The sequence below is a fragment of the Gadus macrocephalus genome, chromosome 6, assembly GCF_031168955.1.
Source record: "Gadus macrocephalus chromosome 6, ASM3116895v1".
Lineage (NCBI taxonomy): Eukaryota > Metazoa > Chordata > Actinopteri > Gadiformes > Gadidae > Gadus > Gadus macrocephalus.
In genome coordinates this window covers 22,511,955-22,533,780 of record NC_082387.1, presented here as the reverse complement: position 1 = coordinate 22,533,780, position 21,826 = coordinate 22,511,955, and the positions used below count along the sequence as shown (strand labels likewise).

Genomic DNA, 21,826 nt, shown 5'->3' with positions numbered 1-21,826 from the left:
ATGTCTCTATTCCATGTCTTGGAGCGGTGCTCTAAACCCTCTCCTATACTCAAACTCTGGTGTTTTCTTTCGTGTTCTCGTCCAGGGCGTGACCTGCATCCTGCCCGTGCTCCGAGAGGGCGTCCTGACCGGCAGCCCGGAGCAGAAGGAGGAGGCCGCCAAGGCCCTGGGGGCCGTCATCAAGTTGACCTCCGCCGAGGCCCTGCGGCCCTCCGTGGTCAACATCACAGGGCCCCTCATTCGTATCCTGGGAGACCGCTTTGCCTGGACGGTGAAGACCGCCCTGCTAGAAACCCTCACCCTGCTGCTGGCTAAGGTGTGTGCCTCCGTCTCTGTACCGGACACTGACTTTAACCAGTCAAGTGTTCCTCCAGCTTCATCCCTGCTGTCACGGCTGCCTGTTAATAGGAGGCACAATTCTGCAGGACATGCATTTGGACTGTATGATGGTCTCATAGCATTACAGTAATATGGTATTCTTAGTAACCATTCATAACAGAAGGGTAGGGAATCATTTGAATATCTTCTAAATCTCCCAACCAGTTCCATGTCTTCCATCAAACTACTACTTGGTTGTTTCGGGGTAAGAGGGCCAGTCAAACTGGGATTTGTCTTGATAGGCATCCAGGGGTAGATGTCAGTCCAACTTCCACAGTAACCCTCCCCTCCCTTGGCAGGTGGGCATCGCTCTGAAGCCCTTCCTGCCCCAGCTGCAGACCACCTTCCTGAAGGCGCTGCAGGACGTGAGCCGCGGCGTGCGGCTGAAGGCGGCCGAGGCTCTGGGCCAGCTGGTGGCCATCCACACCAAGGTGGACCCGCTGTTCACCGAGCAGCTGGCCGCTATCCGCAACGCAGAGGACGCCGGAGTCAGGTGGGCGGGGCTAGATGCTCTAACGCTTTTGTTTTTATTGATGGTAAACTACCACCAATGCTTCACTACCAGCTAGACATACTGAGGGAGGTGGAAGGTTAATTTGGAACAAACCCCTAAGAAAATCGGAGGATCTCTAAGAATGGGTGGATGAGCCAGGCGTAGCTGTCTCGTGCTGATTTCATTTTTAAACTTAATATTTGTAATGCCTCATATATATAGATATAGATAAAAATGAAGTGGCAATACATTTGTGTGGTTATGCTTGGGGATCAATGTATTCTCTGTGGAGTCTCCCTTTATAATGTATATTGCCTTCCCCCTCCGCCTCCCAACAGGGAGACAATGCTCCAGGCGTTGCGCTTCGTCATCCAGGGCGCTGGGTCAAAGGTTGATCCAGCCATCCGCAAGAACATCACCACCACACTGTTGGGCATGCTGGGACACGACGAGGTATGAGGGGGCTGACGGCCACGCCCTGCGGCCCGCCGGGCTGCGCTGTGTTGAGACTATAGAGCTCTATAATGAGAAGTACAGAGCTCTATAATGGGGAGTACCGAGCTCTATAATGAGGAGTACCGAGCTCTATAATGAGGAGTACCGAGCTCTATAATAATGAGGAGTACCGAGCTCTATAATAATGAGGAGTACAGAGCTCTATATTGAGGCGTACAGAACTCTATATTGAGGCGTACAGAGCTCTATATTGAGGCGTACAGAACTCTATATTGAGGCGTACAGAGCTCTATATTGAGGCGTACAGAGCTCTATATTGAGGCGTACAGAGCTCTATATTGAGGCGTACAGAACTCTATATTGAGGCGTACAGAGCTCTATATTGAGGCGTACAGAGCTCTATATTGAGGCGTACAGAGCTCTATATTGAGGCGTACAGAGCTCTATATTGAGGCGTACAGAGCTCTATATTGAGGCGTACAGAGCTCTATATTGAGGCGTACAGAGCTCTATTGAGGCGTACAGAGCTCTATATTGAGGCGTACAGAGCTCTATATTGAGGCGTACAGAGCTCTATATTGAGGAGGCGTACAGAGCTCTATATTGAGGAGGCGTACAGAGCTCCATATTGTACTAAAGACCATTCATGCATGGAGATCTTCACATTCACAGAGTGACATGTCATTTATTCAACTCATTCGAAACCCTGATTTCACAGGATGTGGTCTAGACTGACAATGACTGTAGATGCCATGTGTTTGTGTAGGATGCGACGCGCATGTCGTCTGCAGGCTGTGTCGGTGAGCTGTGTGCGTTCTTGTCGGAAGAGGAACTGAGGAGCGTATTGCAGCAGCACATCCTGGGTAGGTTAATCTACTGCCTCCAGCCACTGAGGGCCTTCATCCAACACTGTGTGCTTTGGGATAGGTGAAAACTTGCTTATGAGTATGAACCTCTTAACGCTGTACAGAATGGAGCGATGCTTAAGTCCCTATTTAATGAAGAGGTTAGAACTGCCAAGCTGTCCATCGCCTATGACTATTGGGTCAATTAGCAAACGGTTCTATCCAAGACGTCTCCCACTGTTATTTTTTGATCCATGTCATTACTGATTAGCCACAAGACCATCCTGGTCAAGTGACCTCCCGTTCTGTTCCACTACATGGTTCGATCTGGACTCTAGCCTCACATCGATCTCCTAAGATTAAGACGGAGGAGTTTGTCTGTCAAGGACAGTACGTGGGCAGCTAGAAGTCAAGACTGATCCTTGTAGTCAATAATCCGACACATCGGGAGAATTAAAAAGTAAACCAAAATGCTTAAATTGCATGACACTGGGAACATTAAATTGTCTCCATAACACATTGCACCGTGTTACTTGTAAAACCATGATCTGCTGTGTCCCTGCAGCCGATATATCTGGTGTGGACTGGATGGTGCGTCATGGCCGCAGCCTGGCTCTGGCCAATGCAGTGAAGTCTGCCCCCGAGCAGTTGTATGCAGAGGAGTACCGGGACACCGTGGCCGAGACCATCCTCACAAACGCCACCGCCGACCGGGTGAGTACAGGGGACACTCCAAATAGTGGATCATTTATTTTGGGCGGCACGTTTTAAAATGGGTTTCGCTCGGGGCTTTGGGCTCTTAATTAACAAGCAGGAACTCCTTGAAGGAACGCAGAGGGGTTGAACCCTCCTTCCAGTTATGGTGACGAGTATAATGTTTGACATTCTCAGTGGTGTTACAAGCAAACATTTTAAAAATCATTAGAAAACGTGTTTAGTTTAAATTGTGATGGGGTTCAGGCCAGTAAGCAAGCTTATAGCCGTCAAGGGTCAAGGGTGTCCAGGTGTCCTGTCACTGCAACGAGTCACGAGAAAAACAAGTCAATAGTTTTCTCAGACGTTTATGCTTGCTCGATATTTAATCTCTAGGACCCTCCCCCGCCACACATTACCTACTAACAGCGGCCATTCCCTATTTTTTTTCACCCTCATTGGCCTGCTACAGATTCCGGATTCATTGACGCGCCCCTTCCCCGTTTAACATGTAAAAATAAAAAAGGGCAAGTTTACTGGTCGCAACCATGTGCGACCAGATGTAAAATTCAGTCGCACACTCTCACATTTTGGTTCGAAAATGACCATTTGGTTGCAGTCTGGAGCCCTGAGATTAAACCAGCTGCAACCAGAGCTGAGGGGGGCCCTCTGGGAGCCTATTGACGGAGTGAAGGAGAAGGGTTCAAGTTTGGATTTGGATGCATCAGCAGAGTTTGCTTCCATGATTACTGGTTGTTGACTGTTGGAACAGATAACGGATTGGTTTCCTTTTACACTTTTGGAATAGAAAGAAGGCTCATGAAGACTGGAGGGCCAAGAAGGATGAAAGGGAATCATAAGATCTTTCTAGTAGGATGGTGCCAAACCGTGCAGGGTTTTATAGTTGAGAACTAGCCCCTCAAAATCCAATCCAGCAGTTATTGGAAGCCAGTGGATTGGAGTCGGTGGTAGAATTTTCTGGTTCAAATATGAAAAGAAACTTGTTGAGTATAGATATCATTGACCTTATTGTGTGAAATATGGTATTCAATAGTCATTACACCAAGACCATCTGAACAAAATCTGTTCTATTTCAGCGAGCTATTTATTTTTGTAAGACAGTCAAACTAACATCACCGCTCTGCGCTTCTATTAAATCGTCATTGCCTTTTTATTAGGATTTTATAGCTATAGGAATGAACAAATAATTTGGCCGGCCTCAAAGGTCTAGCCCGGGCGCGGTACGGTACGGCGCGCCTAACCTGATAGTGGAAACGCCAATCAGCGTGATTCGTACGGGAAAAAGGGCCAATGGAACAACGCCATAACTGTTGGTGTGTGTGTGTGGGGGCGCCCCTCCTCTCAGATTCCCATCGCCACCAGTGGAATTAGAGCCATGGGCTACCTGATGAGGCACCAGCTGCGAGCAGAGGGAGGCAGCGCAGTTCCCCAGCGCATCATCACACACTTTGTCAAGGTAAGGCGGGCTTCTTATCATGACATGCTTCTCTCTGCAATACTTCTCAGCCTGGCTTCAAGCCACCTGCAAGCCACGTGAACTGTAAATAACAAAAACGGGTCACTCTGATCAGAGGATTACCTAAAGTAAGCCAAACCCTCTGGTCGTGTTTTTGTATTGAGCATCTTTTAGATTTATTTTAACCCCTTTTTGGCTCCCCGCGCAGTGTCTGCAGAACCAGTCGAGCGACATCCGCCTGGCGTCGGAGCGCGTGCTGTGGTGGGTGTTCCGCGAGGCAGCCACTCCCCCCCTGGAGGCCGGCCACATCAAGCCTCTGCTGAAAACCCTGCTGGACAACACCAAGGACAAGAACACCAGCGTCCGGGCCCAGAGCGACCACACCATCATCAGCCTGCTGCGCCTGCGCCAGGGCGAGGAGACCATGCAGGTGAGCCCCGCTACCGTGTGCTACGACCCCCCCCGTTTCTATCGCCATGGATCGTAGGACCTTGAGGTGGCAAAACTATTCCCTTCTGGTTGTCATCAGGTGTGGTGCGCTCGGTATTGGGTTGATTTCTAACGGTGGTTAACATGGTTCTGTCGATGTCTACAGAGCGTCACTGCCATCCTGGATGCGGCCAGTAACGACCTGCTGTCAGATTGCCACCGGCGGTCACTGAAGAAGATGGCCAGCCTCCCAGATTCTAACGAAGAGATCGATGATACCATCCTGACGTGATCGGGACCGATAGAATCAAGCATACTGAGAAAAGCCCTCTTGAGCAAGAGCAGCTTGATTTGAAGTGTCATATATACATAAATTAATGCAAATCCCAAGCACACACAACTTTTTTTTTTTGCCTTATCTGGACCTTGGACAGTGTCTACATTTGCTTTCCTTAATATTTCTTTACTTTTTTTTCCTCCTTTATTGTTTTAGAGTCCATTGTATTCACATTTATAATTTTTATGCTACAAACAGCAGTTTTTTTTAAATGTAACTTGATGTTGGAATGAGATGTTTGATCTTTTTTCAACATGTTATTTCAGTGTGCCAGTTATTTTACAAAAATATTTTGAGAACCAACAAAGATAAATGATAATTAACCCAGTTTTATTTGGACCTTGTGTGATTGTGAGGGATCAACTTGATATAACAAGAAAAATGACATACTGATCAGTGAAATGGTTGTAAAAAGCAATACAAATAAAAACATGATCTGATTAGGTTTTTGTGGTTATTCTGAAAAAGATTGTTTTTAATAGTGAATCTTAATGACGTTAATTACATGTGCAAACTTGTGAAATTTATTTCTGATAAAAGTTAAATATAATGAAGCTGGCATCCTACTATTGCGCATCGCGTCTGCGCACTGAGCATAGGTCTGATAGTTGGGTGCAGTCACTGCCAGAGAAGGAAGCGGAGTTTCCGGCTATTTGCAACTGAGTGTGAGGACTGCTGACACCGCGAAACCCCGTGAAAAAAGCCGCCGGCTCGGGGGCTAGAAGTTTAGCATCGGTAGCGGTCGTTTTTCCCTCCATACCAGTTTAAGCTGTTCAATTACGGGCCACGGGTTCGAACAGCGAGCGGAGAGGAAGAGCGAGGACTAGGCATCAGGCGGGGGTGACCCACCGACTACCGGCATGGCCAGGGACTACGACTACCTCTTCAAGCTGCTCATCATCGGGGACAGTGGTAAGCCCACTCCGGGGATGCATTACGGGAAACGGGCCTTATCGTGTTTTTGTAAGGCAGGCAGAGACTCCGTGGGCCACCGTTTGTGTGTTTACGACTCTTGTTGCTTCATTTGAGCTTTTGTTTATTTAAACCGAGTATGCTTTTAAAGCCATACTTTGGCAATTCAACGGTAATGTCAGGGCGGAGGTCTGTGTCAGGGGCGGTCGTTTCAACCGATCAGGCCGGATATCGACTGCAGATATGGGGACGTTTCGTTTCCATCAGGTTACGCCGTTGCTCACACACTCATCACAGATTAGAGGTACGGATGTAAGCAGGTTCCTGGATGATTTTATGTGTATCTGTATGCTTGGCTGGCTAGGTTGCTAGCTGAAAGTTATCATAATATTTGCCATCTTTGCTATGTAGCTAGCACTAGCTAGCTTGTGGAACTGGCCTGTAACTTGTGGATTGTCTACATGCGGGTTAGAGTTTACTAAAACTAGATTGTGTGTATAGATGTATGCATATCGATACAGATACATAGATCGATATAATTACTTGATTTAACCCTGCAAGCAATTAAAAGACTGACGTGGAACCGATTGCACCACATACTTAGTTTTGCAAAATGTAGGGTCTACAGTGGCAATTTGCTCGGAGTGTGTCTTTGGTCACACCTCGACTGTAAATGTGGCCCTAAATGGGGTTTATGACCATTCCTTAACGGGGTGTAATAAATACAAGACAAGGTCTAGTGGAAATGCATTGATTCATTTATTTTATTTTTTCAGCCTCCTGCATTGTTTTTTTTTATTTTGGTCTTCAGGACAATATCTGACTTCCTAACGGTTCTGACTTTCCAAGTCGTTCCCCAGCCTCGACCCCATTGTAGGACAAGACTAATTCATTGACAAGCATTCATTGACATTGCCCATCCCGGCACCACCCCATCAGCTGCAGCAAAGCCAGTCTTTGCTGCTGTACACAGGGGCCTGTGTCCCTTCAGCTGCACAGGGATCTGCACAAGCATCACTGTCTTGACCACTATCCTCAAAAATAACCATACACAAAGTTTAGACTGAGAATCACACAACAGACAGTAGTTTGGTATTTTTCTTATCAAGTGGAAAACCGGCTGGACACATTCATTCAACCTGTTAACATTCTAGCCTCCCTCCAATTGGGTTATGAACATGTGTTTAACCATTCACAATGTTCATGGTAGTATTGATACTGGGAAAGTTTTGTGTTACACTGTAAATGTTATATATACAAACGCTCATGCAACCCCAAGTGTTTCCTTGCTTCCTTTTGTTTTTTTTTTACCATTTTTAAAGAAGTTTTGATCCTTGCTTTGCACATTCAAAGGCACTGCCGCCGCAAGGAGATGTCCTCTCTTCTGCTTTGTAGCCTCAATACCATTGTCAGCTTAAACAAAACCTCTGCACTGGGCAGACCATGGAAACTTGAGAGCGGTTTAACATTGGGACCAATCAAACACAAGAAACCAGGAAACACAACAGACAGGTTGGGAAGAGAAAAGGGGACCCTCCCACATACTGAGCCACACAGTAGTCCATAGAAACCTGAACACCAGTGGCCTTTCAATGACAGTTGTCATCTCTTGTTTCTCTGCACTACCTCAGACCACATCCCTTAAGTTTAAATAGAAAATGTAATGAACTCTGCAGTGTTTTTTTTTTTTTTTTACACCCAATGTTCTGACCACAAACACCATCATACAAGCACAAACCTACATTAAGCACAAACCAACAGCCAGGAAAGCCAATTGTGCATAATAAGCCCAAAATATTATGCATACAAAAAGTATGCAGTATGCAAAAAATAAACTGAACAGAGTCTATCAAGTGTTGTATCTCATAGATGTGTAGGGGTAATGCATGTATGAACTGTATTTTAAATATATATAACTATTATATTCCATTAATCTCTGTCCTACACTGCAGTGTTTTACTTTGATCATATTGCCATGTGCTACTTATAAAAACACACACACACCCCTCATATACAACTGGGTTCTAGTTTCAAGGGTACAGTGTGGCTGCACTTTATGGTAGGGCCCTTTTTAATGTTAAGTGATACCGGACCTATCTTAACAATTTGTACAAATAAGTTCAAATTTGATCCTCAACAAAAAACAATTAAACTTCTGTTTGACAAACGTCCCTTATCATAAATGTAGCAGAGCTGCTTCTGTCAGGCCTGGCAGCAGCGGTGCCTCACTTCAAGCCAGGGTGTGTGCTTCTGCGATATGGTACCTAGAATCTGAGTGTCACTGTAGTTGTAGATGCAAGAGACTCATGCCATATCCCCTCCTGATGTGCACAAATATGAAGAAATACTTATATTCTCCATCAACGATCCTGTTTCCTTGTTTTTCTTTCCCTTCAGGAGTGGGAAAGAGCAGTCTCCTCCTGCGATTTGCAGACAACACTTTTTCAGGCAAGTTCTGGCATCCCCTCACACCTCAGCCACAAGCCTTGTGTGTTGTTGTTGTATAGCTGTTTATATCCTCAATGTGTGTGTGTGTGGTCTGCAGGGAGCTACATCACCACGATCGGCGTGGACTTCAAGATCCGGACGGTGGAGATCAATGGCGAGAAGGTGAAGCTACAGATCTGGGACACGGCCGGGCAGGAGCGCTTCCGCACAATCACCTCCACGTAAGGGGAACGCACAACACACACACTCCGTTTTCTGACCACAAACACCAACATACACAGAGAACAAACCCACAATAAGCATGAACTAACAGCCAGGGATCACCCCTGGAATCACTAGCAGACCCATGCTCGTAGTCTGGTAGCACATCCCTCCTCTGGCGCCCCAGGTGAGGCAGCAGACACGGGAGAACTGGTGGGCCTGTTAGAGCTTGAATCGGTAACGAAGATCTGAACCCTGTTTCGAAACTGTACCGCATAAATAGAGCAATTCTTTCCACACCAAACCTTTATGAATTAGCACGCCACGACATTTCAGACATCGCCTGACCAATTCGTAAAAGCTTCTTAGTCTCAAACTTCTCATTTCATTTTTGATTCCCAGGGAGCGTTCTCAACAGATGCAGACCAAAATGTCTCCAGATGCAATTAGATAGACTTACAACCAATCAGAGCAACGTAAGCGGCAGACATCTTGCTTGTGGTTTTGGTTTGTTATATGAAAATGTGTCGGAGGCGCTTTCACAGGGCAACCCTATATAATCCTATATAACGGTTGGGATTGGCCCAACTCTGGCCAATCACTGGTTAACCCATGTCTTTTTTATTATTTATTTGTGGTAGTATGTGTTATATGATCATCAACAATATCACTGTTACTGAAATAAGACATTTAAAGAAAACGGGTGTGAAATTCTATGTTTTTCCGTTACTCCATAACAGATTGTGAACGTTTGAACGTTTCATTTCACATTTCATTCATCGCTCATGTATGGTTTCATAGTATTCAAAAGCTGCTATACCATACCATTGTAGGGTTTCATTGCATTCAAACGCTGCTATGCTATTGTATGATTTAATGTTTCCATGCGGGACATGAGTTGATTGGTTAAAATGTTATTCGGCAGAGATTGCAGTCAATTCAGATCCAGGTCATTCCTTTGCGGGTACGGGTAAGGCATCTTGTGTTAAGAATACCTACAGGCAGGCTGTGGACTTGGGGATCAAACGCTGTACCCCAGCCAATACAATCTGCCCCCATTGTTGTGGTGCAGTGTTCAGCAACACCCCCACGCTGCGTTTGCCAGTGCACCTTCTGTTGCTTTGTATTTCTGTCCTCTTTCACCAAATGTAGATGTCTTGGTTTGAATGCGTCAGAAAGCCCCTAACTTTCTGAAGTGAAACGGCTTCTATTTGTCTCTGCTTTGCATTACCTAACCGGGGAAGCTGTGACCCAATAATGAATGAATGCATAAATGTGTTCTTTCGTCAAATGAATTTGTCGATTCTCGGTCCTTCTCTGAAAGTGCACGCAGGATTCGGGTGCAACGGTCGACATGCTCGGTCTTATTACCTTCTTAATGCAGCAGGAGACCTGCCACACTGCTGCGCTTGTGTGTCATAAATGTGAGTTATTCTTTACTTGCTCACGAGTGGTTGCAGAGGGAATGTTGTCATGCAGGACCCGGCTAGGGACACATTGAGGCAGCGAGCGCTGGTTTCAACGCCACCCATCCCAGACGAGGCCCGAGTGCTTTCGGCAAGGCATTCTGGACGTCAATCAGATCGATGCCTCTTTTGATTTCTCCCTGGCGTGATGCTGAATAACACATGTCCTAGCCCTAGAATTTCTTTAAACACCGCAGCACAGTGGACTCCGCATGGGTAGACCTCGATCGTAAAGTTCTGATGGACGGATCTCCAGAACCCAGACCGCCTGGACACACGTGATTCTCAGATTGAATAGAAACCTCTATTCCGCCGTCACCGTGCAGGAATCCCTGGTCGGTAGCGGGCTTGTTTGTCTGCAGAAGTAGAGCAGTGCGGTGGTTCATTAAGGACCCTGAGTGAACGGCCACACGGAGGACAAGCTGTCACAAGGACCTCTGCTGGTCGTCCACCGCCCTGCGCCTGGCGTCTGTGGCCTGCCAGCCGTCCTCATTGTCGTGATGTTACGATTGGTTGCTGCATTTTGGACCTGAAATGGGGAGTAGCAGTATTTATGTTTAAGTAGCAGTGTCCTCCTCGTTTCCTCGTGAATCTATGGCGGAGATTATGCGCTGATACAAGGTCACACCGACGTTTTGGTGTCTGAGCATATTTCTGTTATTATAATTGATGCCATGGGATCCATTTCTAAATGTGTTCTAAATGAGGAGAGTGAGTCACATAGATTTATTATACTATACTGTTTTTAAAGATGGCTTTATGGACCTGTTATCAACATGAGGATGTGGAACTTGTTGTTGCTGGGTGTAGGTGTAGGGGTTAGGGCTGTGATACACGTATCGAAACCGAAATCGCGACACTCAAAGCCACGAACCTGTCTCGCGGTGCAAGAAGGCAGAAATGCGACACGCCCTTTCTAACTCTCCGGTCAAATTGTCCGATTTAAATGTGCTAATAAATAATAGTCTGCTGACACCGCTCCTCTTATCGATGCCGTAAGTCTGCGACGAAATGCCCTCTCTGTGATCACAGCTCTCCGTGGCTACGAAGGATTGCATTTCTCCACAGCCTGCGAAGTCCTCATATGCGATATGAACCACATTTATCCAGAGTGGTTCAAGCGCGCCAAAATAGTCTGTGTGATCCCTGTCTCTAGTGTTTTGTGTGCTAAGACCGGCAGTTGGTCTGCTTATAGGTCGGAATGAAGCGGCCACCGATTATTGACAGGATGGGTAATTTATTCTACCGGACTCGTTCGTTTCTTCACTAGACGCACACACACACACGCTCTCCTCACTCGTCCACTCACTCGCTGACGTCACTCACACGCACACTGTCAATCTCGCACACAAACATACGCTACTCGTAACACTATGCCTCGTTATTGCGAATCAGACGTTCATGTTTTTTCCCATCTATTTGAAAGTTAGGCTATTAAACATGTTGCATTCTATACGGCCTGATTATGTCATTATTTAAGCTACATCGGATATTTGACGGAAAACGAAACCTATGCAGGTCACTTTGACCAGCACCCTTTTTTCTAGCGAGAACGCGGGAAATTACTATTATTTATTTGACTTATTTATTCATTTAGCTATACTTTAATAGTATTCTTTCTGTTCAAATCTGTTCAGTGTTCCAAATTATTTGTTATTAAATGGTACATTAAAGGGGACTTATTATACCACCAGGTGTGAGTGTGATTAGCCTTACAATCCGTTTAAAAAATCGGCCTAATATGACATCACTAGTGGGTGTGTCCACCTAGATCTGTGCTGGATAGATGAGCAATGTTTACTTCAGTCCACTGGGTAGGCTGGTAGATAGATCTATCCAGCACAGATCTAGGTGGACACACCCACTAGTGATGTCATATTAGGCAGATTTTCGAAACGGCTTGTAAGGCTAATCACACTCACACCTGGTGGTATAATAAGTCCCCTTTAAGTTAATTGTTATATAAGTGTTGTTTAAATAAAAAGCTTTTCAAATGTAAAAAAATTGTGGGATGTATTGAACCGTGGGCCAAAAATTGTGATACAAACCGAATTGTGAGTTGGTGTATCGTTACAGCCCTAGTAGGGGTGTAGGCTGGTGATTCTACCAGACCTTCTGCCAACTACGTCTCACACGAACACGAACACACACACACACACACACACACACAGACACACAGACACACAGACACACACACAGACACAGACACACACACACACACTAGGGCTGGGCGATTTGACCAAAATATCATATCCCAATATAGGTCATTCATATCCCGATAACGTTATATATCACGATATAGCACATTTTCTGTAAATTCAATGAATAAATAGTTAACATAAAATGACCACATGGAAAGGCCTATTTCGTATTACATTTTGAATTATATACTTTACAAATAAAGATTACTTACTCATGATTATTTTTCTCCTTTTATTTAGAACCTTTGTGCAAATTATGCATGCAACAAATTTAAAATATGAATGAATATGAATATTGGTATATAAAATACGAAATGTAAACATGGAACACTTTCAAATTTAAACCAATGCAGCAAAATAAGGCTCACAATATATATATAGAATATAACAAGTACGTTTTGAGCACTCGACGACTGTACTTTTGTGGATTTCATTCATAGACTCTTTCCGTACTGTTTGTCGTGATTCTTTCGTAGGTGGTAAAATAGGTTGGTGGTGTTTGAGTCTGGTGAGGGGACCGGTTTGCGGCATACTTTACAAAGTACGTTTTTCTGGTCCGTGTCCGACTTTTCAAACCCAAACCACGTCCATGCGATAGAAGTAGCCCCTCTTTTAGGTACGAGCTCACTTTGTCTTGGCTGGTCATCAGAGTCCTTCTGCTGTTCAGAATTGTCACGTTCACTCTCCTCCATGTTTGTTTGTGTTGCCTTTATGTGCCGTGTGGATGAATGTAAAGCGTCGTCCAAATGACGTAAAATATTACAGTAAAGAGTGTGATTTGCGACAAGACGATATAAACGATAGAGCATAATATGAAACAATAGTCATTTTTATATCATCACACGTTATACATCGTCAGTTTTGCCCATCCTTAACACACACACACACACACACACACACACACACACACACACACACACACACACACACACACACACACACACACACACACACACACACACACACACACACACACACACACACACACACACACACACACACACACCCCTACCTTTACCCGGTGGCCTGCTTCCTCTGGTCACATCCTGGGGACACACAAGCAGTCACGTCGATGGACAACCAACTCTGACGTGGACCAACGCACACTCGCTAACGCACCCATAAAGGGCCTGACAAAGGCCTCTTTGTGGTGGTGTTTTGTGCAGTGTGGCCCTACTGGCCCCGCTGCCAGGCTCTCCAGCGGGCAGCCGGTGGCCCCTCATAGGTCCTCAGATGGCAGGTCACCCGCAGCAGCACAGGCTGGAACAAACCCTCACACTCTGTCTCCCCTGGGCCACACAGACTTAGTAGTGGTTATTATACCCTAAACACAGTCTTAGTAGTGGTTATTATACCCTAAACACAGTCTTAGTAGTGGTTAGTATACCCTAAACAGAGTCTGAGGAGTGGTTAATATACCCTAAACACAGTCTTAGAATGGGTTGAGTATACCATAAACAGAGTCTTAGAATGGGTTGAGTATACCATAAACAGAGTCTTAGAATGGGTTGAGTATACCATAAACAGAGTCTTAGAATGGGTTGAGTATACCATAAACAGAGTCTTAGAATGGGTTGAGTATACCATAAACAGAGTCTTAGAATGGGTTGAGTATACCATAAACAGAGTCTTAGAATGGGTTGAGTATACCATAAACAGAGTCTTAGAATGGGTTGAGTATACCATAAACAGAGTCTTAGAATGGGTTGAGTATACCATAAACAGAGTCTTAGAATGGGTTGAGTATACCATAAACAGAGTCTTAGAATGGGTTGAGTATACCACAAACAGAGTCTTGGGAGTGCTTGAGTAGACGACCATAAACAGCCATGATATTATACCATAAAACTTCAATTGAAAGCTGAGTCCCAATTAAACGCTGAGTCCCTTTTACTTGCCGGCTGTGGTTACACGTTTTGACAAGTAAACGCCTGTTTTCAGTTAGACGCCGGGTCAGTTTTTCTCTAGAAGTCGGAGATAACGCACGAATAAGCTGGACGAAAAACGCTGTAAAACGAGAACAAGAAGATTGTAGCGCGAGTCATCTGCCCTCTACCCCCGGAGCCTTACCAGGGTCGCATGACGTCAGACCGAGCATTACCAACTTCCAACAGTAGATGGCATCACTGGAACCAAAAGGAAAATCGAAAGGATTTTTGAATCGCTATCATTTTATAATATTTTAAATATTTTATACTTTTATTTTTTTTACTTTATACTTATTCAAATATTTGACTCCTAAAATGTTGTGTTTTTAATGGAAGTCAATGGGCGGACGGCAACTCAGTTGCAGTTTGAACCTTTTATAAGGTGTTCAAACATTTAGCAAATCCTCACATTTCACTGACTTTTGATAGGATTAATCTATTGGAAATCTACTTGTTGTGTACCGGACGTTTGTATCACACTAGGTCCCTATGGAGACTGACCTTTCCTGCCACAACGGTCTCTTAGAATCTATTAAACGTGTTTCTTACCTCACGATTCAAGGGACAGATGCATGTTCTTCTACTGAGACTATATAGGTGGCCATGGCCAACCTATATAGTCATAGTTTTTGATAAGCAGTCTGTTTTGAGGCAATGTTCTTCATACATGGCTGGTTGGCTGCTTCTACTAGAAGCTAAATGCTAATGTCCTTCAAAACGATATTTTTCACATCATGCTATCTTCACAAACGATATGAAAGCTGAGTCTCCATAGAGTCCAACTGTATACGCCTTGTCATCCTCACGCCTAATATCTGACCATTATCATACCAGTACTGGTATGATTACCAGTCATACTAGTACGACTTATTATTCTAACCCTACTACTTATACGTTCTCATAGCAGGAGTACTGTGTATCATACTCGTACGACTTGGTTATGGCGACACATTAGTGCCATAATTCACTAATGTGATAAAAGATGCATTCGGGCGTATTATATTATTCCACACGCGTAGATATTAATTGCGAGCGCGCAAATGATCTCTACGTGCGCGCAAATTACCTCTGCGCGCGCAAAACAGCCTCTCGCGAGCGCAAATGACCTCAGCGCGCGCAAAACAGCCTCTCGCACGTAACAGCCTCTTGCGAAAGATGTTTTTACGCTCGCTCGAATTTAATTTTGGCACTATGGGGGAGGGAACCAAGGCAGGGCAGGCTTTCCTATGATTGGCCGTTTCTGAAGCGCGATATTTGATTGACAGCCCTCCTCAGCCTTCCTCTCATTCTATTCTGAATTGTACAGTAAATGGCTGAAACGATAGTTACGTATTGTAACTCTAGATTATATGAGTATAGGCACAGCCTTTTAAGGCTATCGCTATTGGGTTATCCCTAGGCGTGAGCCGTAGCACTGAAAAATGTGTAATCCCCGACCACCAACAGCGTGGGCCTCAATTACGTCCGCGTGCGGCGTGCCTCAACGAAGTCTGCCTTTCGCAGATATAGTCGGGCGCCGGCAGACGTTCTGCTCCCAATAAACAGCTTTTCTTCAGCTATTTAAAGGACAATGAGGCCGACACTTAAAGGCTGCGCCTATACTCATAGAATCTGGAGTTACAATACGTAACTATCGTTTCAGCCATTTACTGTACAATTCAGAATTGAATGAGAGGAGGGCTGTCAATCAAATATCACGCTTCAGAAACGGCCAATCATAGGAAAGCCCGCCCTGCCTTGGTTCCCTCCCCCATAGTGCCAAAATTAAATTTGAGCGAGCGTAAAAACATCTTTCGCGAGAGGCTGTTACGCGCGAGAGGCTGTTTTGCGCGCGCTGAGGTAATTTGCGCGCGCGAGAGGCTGTTTTGCGCGCGCAGAGGTAATTTGCGCGCGCTCGCAGTTAATATCTACGCGTGGGGAATAATATAATACGCCCGAATGCATCTTTTATCACATTAGTGAATTATGGCACTAATGTGTCGCCATACTTGGTATGATAAGAAGTACTAGTATGACACAGTATTACTGCTATGAGAACGTATAAGTAGTAGTGTTAGAATAATAACACATATATATACTTATTAATACTACTTATATGTTCTCATAGCAGTAGTACCATGTGTCATACTTGTACTTATCTCACTAACGGTACTAGTAAGGAGGAGGCTGGTGGGGTGTTCCGTGCTGCTGGGGACCGGTTTCCCTGACACATTTTTGCACCTCACGCTAGTCTGCTTCAGAGTTTAGGTAGCCATGACCTTTCCTCCGTACGATTTCTGTCTTCTGCGACAGTTTCCACTCAGTCGTTCACTCCTCCTCTCGGCAGGTCATGGTGAGGGCCCGAGGACGGGCCTCATCCATATGCCTGTCGGTGTCGTTTCTATGCGGGGAGAATCGAATGTTACTATTGTTAATAAGTTTGATCTTTTTGGGGCTTAGTGTTCCTGACCGGTGCTTCTCCTCCTCCTCCAGATACTACAGGGGGACCCACGGGGTCATCGTGGTGTACGACGTCACCAGCGCAGAGTCTTTCGTCAACGTCAAGCGATGGCTCCATGAAATCAACCAGAACTGTGACGACGTGTGCCGAATATTAGGTGAGTCTTCCTCTCTTCTCCCTCATCGGCGTGAGGCCAATAAGATTCAAAACCAGCACCGGACCGTGACTCTTAGACCTTTCCCCTCCGCAAAAAAAAAGCTATCCACCAGCTGAGCATTCTGTGTACTCTCTGTAGTACCGCAAACGTTAAACGTCATGACAATAACGGATCTGAAACTAAATTGTGTACGCGAGGCCAGCCGTGACAATGCAACGAGCAAACAGCACGGAGAGAGTGATCACCAGAACTAAAAACGGCCATCTCTTGAGCAGAATGCAAATCCGGAAGACAAATAATCGCATCATCAAACAAGCTGTGTGTGCACTTCAGTAGTGTAGGGTAGGGTAGGTAGTGTAGGTGGGTGGGTAGGTAGGTAGGTAGGTAGGTGGGTTGGTAGGTGGGTAGGTGGGTGGGTGGGTAGGTAGTGTAGGTGGGTGGGTAGGTAGGTAGGTAGGTAGGTGGGTAGGTGGGTAGGTGGGTGGGTGGGTAGGTAGTGTAGGTGGGTGGGTAGGTAGGTAGGTAGGTAGGTAGGTAGGTAGGTGGGTAGGTGGGTGGGTTGGTAGGTGGGTAGGTGGGTAGGTGGGTAGGTGGGTAGGTGGGTGGGTGGGTGGGTGGGTAGGTAGTGTAGGTGGGTAGGTGGGTGGGTAGGTAGGTATATGACAGCGGCCCCAGGAATGACGGCAGAAAAATCAAACACCATCAGTAAAGCTCATACTCCTTGGTTAATCGCATCTTCCATGGGTATCGCGATAGTTGGGAGTTTAAATGCTCTGGTGTGTGTCTCCCTGTTATTAACTCCAACTTTTATTAAAAGTTAACCTTAAACGACGTAGATAGCAAATCAGAAACAATGTCCTCCTCACTAGCAGGTACGTTAATCACGTACCACATCACGCCCCATTAGGTTATATCCAGTTCATTGGATTCGTGTCCGGAACATTTGGTGGAACTATTCATAAAGTTTGCAATAACAAAGCCCACCCGTCTTGAGGGAAGATATGATTGGTCAATTCTACTAAGCCGGATGGCGATAGCCGCGGCAGCTACGTTAGTTTCGTGACCTCATAACGCCCACACTGAACAAAGAGCAACAATGTAGGAAGTCCGAGAAGGACGTCCTACAACTTTTGCGCGCCATTTTCTTCAATAAACGCTTTCGCAGTTGTCCAGAAATACCTTGCGGATAATGTGTTAGTTTGTTCGCACTTGTTGAATCGCACTTCCCCTGTCGCACGGAAGTGCGACTCTGTCGACCAATCAACGGACGACGTGCGTAGCTCGAACTTGCCGACACCCTTTCAGGCGTCTCAGTACCCCAACGGAGGAGTACTGCGAGATAAGCACGGCTCAATACGCCCACTTTTGGCGGTGGAAAAGTGACCCGTGTTGCCCTTCTGGAAATGCGCTTTGGCGCTTTGGCTTGGTGGAGTAGTGAAGGTGCGGTTCGGCACAGCTCAGTTAAGGCTCGCGTTTCCACCGCAGACAGTTGGCAGGGGGGGTTGCCCTTTAATTGTCCCTGAAGAACATGCGTATCTAACATTAGTTCCGCGTTACATTAATTAATTTGCATGCCAGTTTTATTTCATTTTATACTGTGTATTCTCTGTGTAAATCCATGCACCGAACCGTGAGGTCCGTACTGATTCGGTTCAATACGAATACATGTATCGTTACACCCTGTGTGTGTGTGTGTGTGTGTGTGTGTGTGTGTGTGTGTGTGTGTGTGTGTGTGTGTGTGTGTGTGTGTGTGTGTGTGTGTGTGTGTGTGTGTGTGTGTGTGTGTGTGTGTGTGTGTGTGTGTGTGAAAAATACCTTGTAACCATGTTGTTCTGCGTGTTTGTCCTAGTCGGGAACAAAAACGACGACCCCAACTCGAAGGTGGTGGAGACGACCGACGCCCAGAAGTTTGCGGAGCAGATGGGCATCAACCTGTTTGAGACGAGCGCCAAAGAGAACATCAACGTCGAAGAGGTGAGCGCCTGCGTCGTGTGTGAGAGGCGCGACGGGCCGCAGTCCCCCGTTTCATCAACGCACTCGTTCACGCACGCTCTTCCCTCTCTCTCTCTCTCCTAGATGTTCAACTGCATCACAGAGCTGGTGCTGAGGGCCAAGAAGGACGTGATGGCCAAGCAGCAGCAGCAGCAACAGAACGACGTGGTCCGGCTCGGCAAGAGCAGTAAACGAAAGAAAAAGTGCTGCTAGCGAAGCCCAGTGGGAAAACGGCCAGCAGCTTCTCTTCTGCAAAGAACACACATCAACACACACACACACACACACACACACACACACACACACACACACACACACACACACACACACACGCACATTCACACACACATTCTCACACACACACACACACACATTCTCACACACATTCTCACACACACACACACACATTCTCACACACACATCAACACACATTCTCACACACACATATAAACACACACACTCAACGGGACTCCAAGTATCTTAAAATATTCAGTAAATATACACATTTAAGGAAAGTAAATAAACGGAAAATGTCCCCTTTGGACATGCCAATCATGAAGACTTACGGAAAAGGAAAATGAAAAAAATAAATGTACAGATTTTATGAAAAAGTCAGATCATGTTTTACTGGAGCTCCGCAGCGTCACACTGAGATCCTCCTTTTCACTTCATGTTTTTAATTGCCCCTCTTAACGGGACGTGAGCACGCAGCGGTCCCCACCCCCATGGCCCCCACCCCCACGGCCCCTCCAGTCACCAGACGTGCAGCTGGCGCTCTAGCAGAAGATAAGGGGATCTCGGGGGGGGGTCTCCTTCAGTGTGGAGGGTTTTCAGAGGTCGGGGGGGCCAGGTGAAGGCGGAGGGCTTTGGATCCTCACCTCTTTAACCGAGGGATGCTTAGAGAGTATTTCAATGGACACAACTGGTGCCAGGAATTATTTGTTCTGTTTGTGATTTTTTTTGTCTTGTCTATGATTTGCCAACCACCCCCCCCCCCCCCCCCTCCCCTGCTCTTTACCCTCTTACTTCCAGTTGTGCTGAGCCAACAAGTTTATCCTTTATACCTTAGCCTCCCCCTCCATCAATTGTTGTTTTTTTTTATTATAAAAAAAATTATACTGCCAAAATTATCTAAATGAAAAGAATGCTTTTATGAATTCAAGTGTCAGACTGTAGCCTCAGCCTCCTCCTCTCCTCTCCCATCCCGCTACCTGCTCACTCTACACGCCACATATCAGCACTGGGCATGGCAGCAGAGCATTCACCTCCTGTTTTGGACCACTAGAGGGAGACACACACACAAACACACACACACACACACACAAGGCTCTTTACTCGATGAGAGCTGGAGACCAGAGGAGCAGTCCACAGGGTTTTTTCAGGGCCCAGTAAGACCAGGACTCCCCCTACACCAGTCATTACCTTGGCATGTGCCACTTTTACTTTGAAAGAGTCTGCTTGCGGTAAATGTGTCCCACGGTGTGTTTTAGTAATCACAACGGTCAACGACGTGGCTTTAGCTCCTCGTCGCCTTGTTAAACGGATGGTGACATGTCATTGTGTATGGTTTGATTAAGAGACTATTAAAATTCTCTTGTCACTCAGCTCACTGTTATTACCCACTTCACTTCAACTGAAGTGAAAACGTTTTTTTTTCTTTTTTTTTTAAGAATTAATCAAACTGATCTGTTATGCAAAACCCTTTGGGCTGGGAGGAGGGGGCGTGGTGTGAAGTTAAAGTCAAATAATGTTCCTATTTACTAAGAAATGTATCTGTTCTATTTTAATTTTATTTTTTAATGTATATGTTGGGAGAACCATTGTTTAGGCAGTTAAAGAAAATTTGCAAGATTTCCTTTAGTCATCTCTGGAGTAAGATGGGGGGGGGGGGTGTACAGTACAAGTCTGCTGTGCTTCTCTGGGGGGGGCATTGAGGTTGCGGACGATGTAGAGAGATGTAGAGAGACTCCAGATCTCTCTCTCTCACACACACACACACACACACTGATAAACTCAGTGCAGCAGTGCCAACAACCCTCAGACTGAGAAGAAGATGGCCTACGATCTCAGACTGTGTGATTTAATCTTCATTATGTGTATGTATATGTAAATATATATTATAGAATTGTGTGTTTATATTCAATATAGAACACACGCAAACACACACACGCATATTAGCATACATTAGTGCATGATTACATGCTGTGTGCTCTTCATTGAAACACGTTATCAGCTGTGGTTTGCTGTACACTGGAGAGAGGATGGATGTGCTGTTCTCTCCCCCCTCCCCCCCGATGAATTTAATCAATAAACGTTTTAGAAAAATAATAAATATTTGACACAAAAATAAGAGCTTGTCAGTTATTTTATATACTGCCCTTCTTCATGATGGTCTTCTGGTTGTTTTTTTTATTTTGACTGCTTAGGCTACATTGACATTTACTAGTCTCAATGCTCGATTCAGGCCCATATTCTTCCATTGTGAGCCCATGTGGGCCAGAAATGGTTTGAACAGATCAATTCGTACATGTGGATGGAGGGATCCGTTTTGTTCGCTCCCTACTCCAAATAAAACGATCTGATTTGGGCTGCACCAGTCTGCAGCGTCAATGGAAAAATACCTTGATTGCAAAGGAATAGGAATGACTTTAGAGACTAATGTCTATTCTCTTTCACAGCTTCTGGTCCAGACCAATGTTTGCTATTAGGAGCCTTTCTATATGAGCCGCATGGAAACACCTCTTTACTATTAAGTGTTACATTGACCTAAATGGGTCTGAAGCTGCTGATTATTTGGTAAATGTAGTAACTTTAAGGGCCTCTACGGATTGTGTTTTTTGCTTTGGAAATTTCTTTCTTAACAAGATGACCCGGAAATAATTGGAGGACAGGATGTTTGAATTCAAAAAATAATAATTTTTGATCCGATTATCTGATCTGAAAGTAATAAGTATGTATTGATTCAGGATCAGG

The 21,826-nt window shown here is 45.4% G+C and overlaps 2 protein-coding genes across 4 annotated transcripts in view; both read left to right on the top strand.

The window, feature by feature from the left end:
• The window catches only part of gcn1 (GCN1 activator of EIF2AK4), a 33,845-nt gene extending 28,297 nt beyond the window's left edge, over nucleotides 1–5,548 (top strand). Inside the window, exons 50-57 of the mRNA XM_060055093.1 lie at nucleotides 86–316; nucleotides 678–871; nucleotides 1,210–1,324; nucleotides 2,094–2,190; nucleotides 2,738–2,886; nucleotides 4,232–4,342; nucleotides 4,551–4,772; nucleotides 4,938–5,548. Coding sequence (XP_059911076.1) covers nucleotides 86–316; nucleotides 678–871; nucleotides 1,210–1,324; nucleotides 2,094–2,190; nucleotides 2,738–2,886; nucleotides 4,232–4,342; nucleotides 4,551–4,772; nucleotides 4,938–5,063 — 1,245 coding nt within the window. The 3' untranslated portion in view covers nucleotides 5,064–5,548. The remainder of the gene's footprint in view (nucleotides 1–85; nucleotides 317–677; nucleotides 872–1,209; nucleotides 1,325–2,093; nucleotides 2,191–2,737; nucleotides 2,887–4,231; nucleotides 4,343–4,550; nucleotides 4,773–4,937) is intronic.
• A 150-nt stretch (nucleotides 5,549–5,698) lies between these two features.
• rab35b (RAB35, member RAS oncogene family b) lies at nucleotides 5,699–20,457 on the top strand. 3 transcript variants are annotated; one of them, XM_060055098.1, is made up of 6 exons: nucleotides 5,701–6,020; nucleotides 8,418–8,468; nucleotides 8,566–8,689; nucleotides 16,737–16,861; nucleotides 18,711–18,835; nucleotides 18,938–20,457. In XM_060055098.1, the coding sequence occupies exons 1-6, from the start codon at nucleotides 5,969–5,971 to the stop codon at nucleotides 19,064–19,066; spliced, it is 606 nt and encodes a 201-aa protein (XP_059911081.1). In that variant the 5' UTR covers nucleotides 5,701–5,968; the 3' UTR covers nucleotides 19,067–20,457. The 3 variants fall into 3 exon arrangements, with proteins under 3 accessions (XP_059911082.1, XP_059911081.1, XP_059911080.1); XM_060055097.1 differs by having other exon boundaries at nucleotides 5,702–6,020; nucleotides 8,418–8,472; nucleotides 8,570–8,689; XM_060055099.1 differs by lacking the exon at nucleotides 18,711–18,835 and having other exon boundaries at nucleotides 5,699–6,020; nucleotides 8,418–8,472; nucleotides 8,570–8,689; nucleotides 18,938–19,044.
• Nucleotides 20,458–21,826: the final 1,369 nt, after the last annotated feature.

Bases quoted from the DNA above. Each gene is read 5' to 3' on its own strand.
- rab35b (XM_060055098.1), top strand. From the start codon at position 5,969: ATGGCCAGGGACTACGACTACCTCTTCAAGCTGCTCATCATCGGGGAC. The intron at 16,862-18,710 runs GTGAGTCTTCCT...TGTTTGTCCTAG, and splicing joins CGACGTGTGCCGAATATTAG to TCGGGAACAAAAACGACGAC. The intron at 18,836-18,937 runs GTGAGCGCCTGC...TCTCTCTCCTAG, and splicing joins AGAACATCAACGTCGAAGAG to ATGTTCAACTGCATCACAGA.